At 38.8% G+C, this 10,581-nt stretch overlaps 2 protein-coding genes across 2 annotated transcripts in view; both read left to right on the top strand.

Annotated features, from left to right (window-relative positions):
• Positions 1-4,746, top strand: part of LOC119417312 (cadherin EGF LAG seven-pass G-type receptor 3) — an 84,574-nt gene extending 79,828 nt beyond the window's left edge. Inside the window, exons 19-21 of the mRNA XM_037684519.1 lie at positions 2,320-2,508; positions 2,585-2,771; positions 4,575-4,746. Coding sequence (XP_037540447.1) covers positions 2,320-2,508; positions 2,585-2,771; positions 4,575-4,746 — 548 coding nt within the window. The remainder of the gene's footprint in view (positions 1-2,319; positions 2,509-2,584; positions 2,772-4,574) is intronic.
• Positions 4,747-5,315: 569 nt separating this feature from the next.
• LOC119417311 (cadherin EGF LAG seven-pass G-type receptor 3) overlaps positions 5,316-10,581 on the top strand; it is a 21,015-nt gene continuing 15,749 nt past the window's right edge. The window contains exons 1-2 of the mRNA XM_037684518.1: positions 5,316-5,405; positions 7,228-7,434. Coding sequence (XP_037540446.1) covers positions 5,316-5,405; positions 7,228-7,434 — 297 coding nt within the window. The remainder of the gene's footprint in view (positions 5,406-7,227; positions 7,435-10,581) is intronic.

The following is a 10,581-nucleotide window of genomic DNA, read 5'->3' as shown; positions in this document are numbered from 1 at the left end:
AACTCAACAATTGTTTGTGCATTATAGAGATGCTTCTGCAGGTCGCCCGTTATCCATCCAGCGCTTGTCACACTGGCTGTGTGAGGTTTTTTTTTCTGAAGCCTACAGAGCATCAGATTTAGAGCCTCATGTCAACCTCTAAGCACACTCGACCAGGGGTATCGCATCTTGGACTGCTCTGCATAATGGTATGTCAATGCAGGACATTTGCACTGCGGCTGCATGGTCAACACCCTGCTCATTTATTCGCTTTTACCTACGTGATGTAACGGTTCGTTCCATGACACATTCTGTCCTTAGTGCTCTAACAGAATGAATATTGTTGTTCTCATGGAACTCTGTTTAAGCTCACTTCTGTCTGCATGCATTACAGTGTGAGATGTTGTTATCAGTCACAAGTCGTGTCTGTGATTTTGGTTCTATTGTCACTAATCAGTTCATGATTATTGTTACCAATCAGTTCATTTGATCAATAATCAATTCATGGACATTAATCTGTTTATACTGTTCAGCCATGAACCAGTTGGTTCATGCCCCCCCCCCCCCCCCCCTTTTCAACTTCTTCTTCCGTTGAAAGTTTTCCGGGGCATTCATGCTTTGTCATAACGCATAGTTACACAACATGCGTCTGTGCATGGCACATAATTACGCGATGCGTAGTTATGCACACGGGGAGCTGAGTGACAAGACTTTTTTTGGGCAAGCTTCCGCTTCTTACTGTGTTCGAATGGACCCAGTGAGGCGAGGACCACATCCGCTTCGCCCTTAACCCATCAGCGACAGCCTTAAAGGGCGAAGCCTATATGAAATAGAATGTTGGTTACGTACTGTAACCCCAGATTCTATGAATATAGGCGTAGCCCTTTAAGCGTCGGGCCTCACTGGCTCCTAAATGGCTGAAGAAAAAAGCTATTTTGGGAGCCGATTTCCCGCTCTTAACGTAATTTATACGGACCGGGTGGGGCCCACACAGCAGGTGGGCGTGGACTAATTTTTTCAGTGCTTATGCTCTGCATAACGGGATAAACCCATCAGCGACAGCCTTAAAGGGCTACGCCTATATTCATAGAATCTGGGGTTACAGTACGTAACCAACGTTTTACGTTATGTTGTTGTTTGAAGTTAAACTATTAATATTGACAAAGTTGAGAGTTTTATGTTTATTTGACGGCGATTTCAAATTTTTTTAAGACTAAATACAAATAAAAGGTGAACATTTATTTATTTGTACAGTTAGTTCAGTTTTCCTGAGGCTTTTATATTGTTTACATCGGTATCGAATTATATTGTTATCAACCAAAATTAAGAAATATTGGGGTTTTTTGTTTTGTTTGTTTGTTTTTTATCTGTTCTGTGACAAGACATTTAGCTAATGGTATAGACAAATGAACTCACATACATGAGTGAAAACATTATTTTTTGTCTTTCTGTGGTGGGTGATAATAAACACAAGATTCACAACTGAACAGACACTGATGCTTGCCACATCCTCTTCTTCCAAAGTGGTTCACTAACATCGAATCACGCACAAATGAAATGATCTCATCCATCTCTGGCAAAATGAACTGGTTGCTTCCCTCATCTCTGTCCTAGCTAATTGCATCCACTTTCAAATTGTTCAAGAAAACAGAGAAAGATGAGGTTTTTCAGCAAGAGAGCATAGAAGTAACATCAGTGGAGAAAGTAGGAATATTAAACATGACGGACATGAATTTTTTGCACTTCTGCACACATCTGCTGCCCTCGGCTAAATGAGAGAGGATAAATAACAGGAGTGATATGAGCAGACAGAAACCCATCTGGTGTCTTTCAATATATATATTCTTCAAGGATATTTTTCTTTTTTCTTCATGATCATTTAAATGTAGATTTACTGCGTCTTAAAAGCTGATTTACAAAATTCCAATATATTTTTTTCTTTTACCAAACAAGCGCTCTTTCTCAACACATTTGTTACAAGTGATCAGACAAAGGCTGTTTGCTGGGTCAAGTGTTTGCTCATTAGTGGACACTCCATATTGACTTGCCTCCTTCCGTCTATTGTTCTTTGTGTGTGTTTATTGAATTTGCATTGGTTTTCTACAATAAAGCATAAATGTAAAGACTAAAGAAACTTGGATGACAAAAATTAAGGATTCTCCTTTGCTTTAAAATTTAATTAGATTTATTTTTTTATTGTAAAATTATAGTTTGAGCTATGCAAAAATTGGGAGACCTCTTTCTTTGTTATTCAGTTCCACATCCACAAATGCCTATAACCTGTGTTGTCATTGAAATTGTGTTCCAGAGTGTGTTTATTTCTGCCTGTTTGTTTGTCAGTCATGAACCTGGACCGCATGGAGAACCTCACCTACTTTAAGCAGCGTTTCCCTCGTTACCATGCTCCTCTGTTTCGAGGTCAGACATTGTGGGATCCCTCCACTCATGTGAAGCTGCCCCCTGCTGCCCTGGTGCCACAACGGCAGCAGCAACACAACTGGAAGGAGAAAGAGAGGACAGAGAAAGAATGTGAGCACAAGATCTTTAAAAACATTATAGTGGTACAGAATCAAGAAAATGTCTCATTCATGGTTCTCTGTCTTAGCCCTATCTCCTCAGAGTGATGCCTCGGCCCCCAGCAGCATCTCAGCCAATCAGACGACAGAATACACCGCCGCTAGACGCAGCTCGTCAGTGCCCGAGCCCCCCATCACTATCGTCATCTTGCTGATCTATCGAAGCCTCGGTGCTGCCCTGCCTCCCAAATATCATGCAGATCGTAGAGGAGTGAGGTAGGAATCTGTCGCCTTCAGAACAATAAATACCTGATCGTATTCACCATCTAAACTTTGAAAGAGCTGACCAGTTACACTTAATCTGGGATTAGCTGTGTCTTTTATTGGGTAATACATAATCAGGTATAGTAGTTTTTATTTTCAATTACAGGAGCAAAACTTCAGAAAAAGTCATTATTATGGGTGGAGGTTGTGTCTCGCAAAAAACAGTCCCGTCTAATAAATCATAGAAACGGATGCCTCCAACACCCACATCCGCCTCCACCCAAAACAGGGATAATTCCATCGCTTAAATGCATGACTAAATTAATTAACATATCACACGACTGTCTGACACGTGAGAGAGATGGAGGATTACCGAACACCCGTGCTCAAAATTGCTTGTATCTATAAAAGTTTTTTTCACTTATATAAAAAAATATATAAAAGCAAAGAGGCTCCACGGTGACGCAACTGGTAGAGCTGCTGCCTCTCAGCGAGCAGCTCCTTGGTTCAAACCCCGGTCCAGGGGCCTTTCTGGGTGGAGTTTGCATGTTCTCTCCGTGCATGCGTGGGTTTTCTCCGGGTACTCCGGTTTCTGCCCACAGACCAAAAACATGCATGTTAGGCTGATTGGTAACTAAATTGTCCCTAGGTGTGAGTGAATAGTTGTTTGTCTCCATGTGTCCCTGTGATGGACTTGCGACCCGTCCAGGGTGTACCCCACCCCTCGCACAGTGATTGCTGGACATGGGCACCAGCGACCCCCGTGACCCAAAATGCCAAAATGGAATAAACGGGTAAAGATAATGGATGGATGGATAAAAGCGAAGAAATTCTGTTGGAATGTATCGTCACCGATTCAAATAAATGTTTCAACCACAGACCAAACCCACAATCTTCTGATTACAAGACCAGTGCTTTAACCACTTATCTACCGCACACCCACTTAAGATCCTTTAATGGTGAAAATGTCTCGCTTTTTGTCTCTCCTCAGTTTTCTGTTCTGGTCCCCTCTGTCTGTCTGGAGGTGTAGATGTCTGTGATGGTGGTGAGGCTGACTCAAACAGACTTAAACCAGCAGAATGTGTCCACAATGCAGAAAATCTGATGACCCAAATGAAATTCTATTGGAGCTGACTGTTCTGATCCACTTGATGAACACGAGTCGTTGAACGGTAGCTCCCCATAAAAGTAAAAATCTGAGGCTGAATCACTAAAAATCTATTAAAATTCCATTTAAAATTGACAAAATAGTTGAAAATCACACACACATAAAAAAAAACACAGTAAAATCAATAAATAAGTAATTTACATTGTTTATTAGGAGGAACTACTTTGTGCAGCAAATTATTTTTTTAGGCAGAGCTACCTGCTGCTATGGACCAGCTGTCACAGTACAGTGATTGTTGTTGCAGCTGCTGCTACAGCTTTTTTTTTACTTGGTAAATGATTACATATGTGATAAATTAGAGATCAGTGGATTGATCAGTCTTTCTCCAATCCATCTAACTAGCATACATACTTTATTTTCAGTTATATGAAAAAAGCCAAATGATACCAATACTTTACTTTTAATATGTTTTATCTCTTTTTCCTAAAACTGTCTTTCTTTTTGTCTGCTGGTGCTCACTTGTCCTCTGGGCTTCATTACCAAATAACACGCTGTCCAGTGTTTTAGCTAAAAAGTCACATCTGATCTGATGTGCAACTCATAGGTCTTCTTCCTGCTGTGCTTTCCTAAAAATCACAGAATATAAAACTGTTCTCCCTGTCAGATTGATTGAATCTGGGATTATGATGCATTTTCCTTTCTTCCAGGCTTCCCAGACATCCAGTAATGAACTCCCCAGTGGTCACTGTCTCCGTTTACAACAACCAGACGTTTGTGGCCGGTCACTTAGACAAGCCCATCGAGCTGGAGTTCAAGCTGCTGGAGACGGCCAATCGCAGCAAGCCGCTGTGCGTGCAGTGGAATCACAGCAGCCCGTGAGTACAAATCAACGCACACATGGACTGTTTCTAAATAAATAAACTGTGTCACAACTGGGGGTTTGTGCTTCACAATATAACTTTTAATACAACTGAAAACCATTCATTTGGTTAAAATATAGTTTTAAATGTTGTAAGGTTCTCATCAAAATCTAATGAATCTAGTTGAGTTTTTGCTTGATGATAATATATTTAGAATCCTTCTTCAACATTTTCTGGCTCCAAATTAGACACAACTCAAGGAGACCAAGTTTTCTGGAGACCTTGTTGACTCGGTTTTATGGACTGTTCGCTGCAGAAAGCTCCTAATGGTGAACAACTGAGCCACTTGATGGGCCATTCCTTTACTGACACATTATTGAATAAAAAAAAATACATATACACTAGTGCTTCATTAACACAAGAAAAAAAAACATTTTTTTCATACAGGTGAATTGTACAAAGTTTTAAACCCCAAAGTCTTTTCACTGTGTGTCTTTCATTCCTCCTCTTTTAAAATCTTTCATTGCAAACCGTTCTTTGTGAAACTGCAGACATGAGATCGGAGGCTGCTGGACGGTGAGGGACTGCATGGTGGTTTACAGGAACACCTCTCATGTCCGCTGTCAGTGCCACAGACTTGGCACTTTTGGCGTGCTGATGGACAGCTCACAGAGAGAGGTCAGTCTCCAGTCAATGAGCGACACTCAATTCTGTTTTAATGTTGATTTAAGTATTTTTATAATTAAGCATACAATGGTATCCCTTTTCTTTTTCCTTCTTCTGAACACCTTAACTCTTAACTGCTGTATCTATTTAATGTTAAAGTATGAAATCCTGTAGAAATAACCATCCTGGCTGATGCTCACAAGGCTGTATTAAACCTTGTTAAAGCTCTGGTAGATACATGCAGCTTCATGCGACTCCCTTGGGCCATCCGTCTGCAGCGTACTCAGTTGGTTGCCTGTCAGATATTCAGCGAGCAGAAGTGTGTTGTCAAAAACTGTCTCAGTGACTCTGCATCTCCAAAACCTGAACCAAGGTCTTAATATAAAATCCAGCTTGTCAGTGGAAATGATGCTGCAGCTCTGCTCGTCCTGCTGTGAGTTAGATTACGGCTGTGTCATGCGTGTTTTCAGTTTACTGCACTGAAAGGGTTCAACAGATTACTGTACAGATTACTGTAAACACTTTTGTTCTGAATTCCTCTGACAAATTGACTCCAAGGCCCCGCTCACACCTTGCACTTTATATTTTGGGTGATTCCATTGCAAGTGGTCCACTCGGACTAGTAGTGTTCACGGCAAGTTGTTTAAATGTGTACCCCAAAAGGTTTTTGTGATTTAATCTCATATACCCAGGTCTGATTTTAGATTTACACAGACACATCACACTGTCAAAACAGTCCGACAACAGACCTGCTCATATTTCTTTAAAAAATACACACATCTACGCTATACTGTACTATTTGACATTAAAACAGGTCAGAGCCATTTACATTGCATTTTTGTAGTTATTTCTTGATTAGCAGCAGCCTAATCACCTTCAAGAGAAATAAAGTGGCAAATATAACTTAGCTCAGTGTCAGAGCGAAGACTGAAGAGTTTAACTGGTAAAATCCCACAACAGTAAAGTGGACAGCCTAAACGTCCACTTAACACCTTCGTGGTTTTTTTTAGGTGAATGTCATGTGACGTAACAGTTCTGAGATTGTTTATCTGTGGCTGACATGATACACTGTAGCTCATAGTGACCGCAATAGATCCAACCAGATCTAAAACCAACCAAAACAACATTAAAGTAAAAAGGAAATTACCACAGTCCACTCTGAAAATAAAATCCTAACAAAATAGATATTGTTATTAAGAGTCAGATCAACACTTGAAGATTATTATGTCTGAAATAATTGTTTGAAAAAAGGGGCAGATATAATAAGATTTTTTCTTCTTTCTGCTGCCTTTCATTTTAAATCTTTTGTATCCTTTTTTTTATATTGTTATGGAATTGTTTTGTACTTTTTTAAAATGAATAAACTATATACCATACCATACCATAACACTTGAATAAAACCTTTAGCTGAAAAAAAGCCATATATTCTAAATATTCTTTAATTATCTTTAACTCTGACCCTGAGAGGTCTTCTCTGAGGCCTTTGTGGGGTCACCTCGGTTCAGTAGGAGGTCCATCAGTGGGCCTCAAGACAAGAAACATTTAGACCAACAAATGTAAGCAGGTTAAAGGTATCTGTCATTAAGACATTTTTATTACACACTGAGGCAATTCAGACCTGTATTTGAGCACCATCCAGATGCAGTGTGATCATTCAGAATGGAACAAATCTGAATGGGGCCTTGTTTAAGTTGACTTAGTTATATAATGTTTCTAATCTATAGTTTGTTTCTATCCTATCTGCTCCATATCATTTTTGTATCTCTGATGAAAATTTGTTTGAGACTTTAATAGTTTCACATTAAACTAATTGTTCTCTTTTCTGTGGGAGTAGCAGCTGGAGGGGGATCTGGAGACATTGGCCCTGGTGACATATTCCTCTCTGTGCATCTCTATGCTGGCCCTCCTCCTCACCGTCTTGGTGCTTTCTTGCCTCCGAGGCCTCAAGTCCAACACCAGGAGCATCCACTCCAACACAGCGGCAGCCATGTTTTTATCCGAGCTGGTGTTTTTGCTTGGCGTCAACCAGACGGAGCAGCAGGTAAATACAGGATCTGTTTGAGTGAGAGGCTGTTTCTGCAGCCAACCTTTTTTTATTTCTGTGCATTTATTTTTTTGTTTTTATACCACTATTCAGAAAGTTTCCATATTTTTCTATCGTTGTTAACGACAACCAATTCCTGATTCAGCAAATGCATGACAAACGCTTAACAAAATAAATATTTCAAAAATCTAAAATAAAACTAAAGATTTCACCACACAAAGTTTTTATGTGCATTTGTAGTTTCTCCAAAGGCTGATTTATTTATTTATTTATTTTGGACCATGCTGTTCTGATCTTAAATTGGAAAACCTTTTCGAAGTCTTCATCAGCCAGACCTTCAGATCTGAGCTCATTTCAGTGTGTCTCACCTTCTTTCTACTTTTCCTCCTCACTCTTGACCCCATCTGTGCTTTGTTACGCAACACATTCGTGTCTGAGTGTGTTTAAAGAGCAGCAGCTCTTGCAAAGAGCCTAGTGCAAATATGTGTTCACTCAGCATGAAATTCACTTAATTAGGCCGTATCCCCCATGCTGTCGACTGTACAGCACTTACAGTGCAATCGGTAACTTCGAGCTGAACAATATGCTCTCTAATTCCTGTTCATCATGCTCCGGGAAGCACATTAGTGCTCGCAGCTGTTGTATGTATTAGTTTCCACTTGTTTGTGTCTTATTTTTGGTGTTGTGTGCGACTTGAAGTGGTCACATGTCGTGTGTGGGAGTGTTCATTTCATCGTCTGGCTGTGTCACTGCCAAAGCTGCTGCTTTTTCATCTTGGATGTTGCTAGGGATTTATACTGAGCTTATTTTGACCTTAAAGGTCTTCTTTTCATAATTTAAAGATGCACAGTTGTAGAAGTCAATAAATGCTGAGAGAGAGAATTAACGACTGTAACATGTTGATGGTACAGTCAGATCTGAAGTTTGTTTTCAAACTAAGTTAATACATTTATTTATATTAATCAGATCTTTATTTGAAACCTTAAAAAAATTGAGAAGAGTAAGGTTATTGATGTAGTTATACATCTCAGCCAACATTATAAAATAAAAACCTTATACTTCCTCACAAGAGCCTCGGCCATTTAAGGCCGTATTTAATTTGCCACTGAGAGCGAAGCTTGAAGTAGATCCTAATCCAAATTCCTTCCTTAGATACTGTAGATAACGTTACTAATAGACATTTATAGTGAATTGTTTTGTTCAGTGCCCTGAGACAACTTCTATTGTGACTTGGCGCTATATAAATAAACTGAATTGAATTTAATTAAATTTAAAAAAAAATGTTACTGTTATACATATTTATTGCTTTCCATCGAAAGGCAAATAAAAAAGATGTTTCAACCCATGTCTGTGTGTTCATGTATCTGTTAACAACTGGCTCATGAACCACATGACAAATTTTGTTTTTAAAATTTCCCAAAACTAATTCTTGGATTTACTTTACAATTAATGTCCTTTTTATAATTATTTAAATTCAAGATGGCTAACTCAACCAGCTGACCTTTATTGATGGTTTTGGGCCAGCTGCAGCTGAGTGGTTAGTAGCTGTCCTCCAGTGGGAGAGCTGTGGGTTCGATTCCACCAGTAGTCACATGCCGAAGTGTCCCTGAGCAAGACACTGAACTCCTCACTGCCTCTGATGTGTGTCCCATCAGTGTATGAATGTGATAAAGCACTGATTATTCTTTGTAGAGATATAGTAGAGTTCTGTATGAATGGGTAAACGAGGGCACAGATCGTAGTTTAAAGAGCTTTGGGTATCTCAGTAAAATAGAAAGGAGCTATATAAGTATAGTCTATTTACCATTTTAGGCTAAAAGTCTGTTATATAGAAGGTAACAGATGACACACATCCTTCAGAGAATGCAAGGCTATTAAATAAAATGAATAGATGAAGGTTGAACCAAATACATCAGATTGTTTATTTAATCTGATTTTGTCCTACCGACGTCCACCGTAAATTTAAAGAAAATTCATCCATTGATTTTCCATAACTTTCTGTTTAAACGTTCTAACGTGTCCATTTTTATTGTTTTCTTTTCTTTTTTCTTGAGGTTGTTTTGGATTTTTGTTTTGTTGGAAAAATAGTCCCAATTTTTTTTTGTGTGTCTGCCGTAATTTAGAGCATCTCATGTTTGAGAAGTTTTGTTTATCTGGTCAAACAATAGCGGTGATAGAAATAAACCTCTGCAGACATTATTCAATGCAGCTTGAGAGTAATTTCTCACACAGATTAAATGCATGTTTTGTGTTGTTCATGTGGAACGTCATCATTGCTGCCACACAGTACAACAACACTCAGAGAAAATTATAGTCAAGCTTATTTCTAGTCTTTAAAACAATTAGAATTATCTGTTATGCTGTTCAAACTGTGGCCTTAAAAAGACTTCAGAAGTTCATGTTACAACAGATTATGTCAATTATGTAGCATTACAGTAAAAAAAAAATTACAAATAATAAAGAATAAACGTTGCATATGCATAAAATCTGTTTCAATAACATTTTTCCACAGTTATACTTTCAAAGACTTGATTATGTTGAACGTACCTGCCTTCTAGACAAACATTTTGTTTGTAGTTCTTTAATGAAGTGGACTCTTGGATACATTATTGAAATGAATAAAGTTTGACTTTGCTTGAACAGATAGGATAATTTACACTATTTGGTTATGGCATTAATGTTTTCCAGTACAAAGTTTAATAATAATAATAATAATAACAATAATAATAATGTGCTATGTGTTGTCATCATTGTTTGTTCCCATACAATGGTGAAACTGGTTCTCTGCATTTAACCCATCGCAACTGGGATGCACCAGGTGGAGCAGTGGGCAGCTATGTGGGCTGCCTGGGGAGCAGTTAGGGATTGGATGTCCTGCTCAGAGACACCACGACATGTGGGAATGGCTGGGTATCGAGCCTGGGACTTTCTGGTCCCGATATGGTAGAAAAAGGTATAAAAAATCTAGACCAGGGCTGTTCAACAAAACTGCTCAGGGGACCACAGTTTCTGAAAGTCAACAGCTCGGGGGCCGAACATCCAGCAATTAAAATCATTATGTAAATAAACCAAAGTTTACAATATGTTTCTTTTTAATTTTGTTTATTTTATTGCATTGAATCATAAATGCAATAAACAGAACTC

This window comes from Nematolebias whitei, chromosome 11 (genome assembly GCF_014905685.2).
Source record: "Nematolebias whitei isolate Nwh7 chromosome 11, NemWhi1, whole genome shotgun sequence".
Lineage (NCBI taxonomy): Eukaryota > Metazoa > Chordata > Actinopteri > Cyprinodontiformes > Rivulidae > Nematolebias > Nematolebias whitei.
The sequence above is the reverse complement of the archived record's forward strand: the minus strand, read 5'-3'. Positions and strand labels throughout refer to the sequence as shown.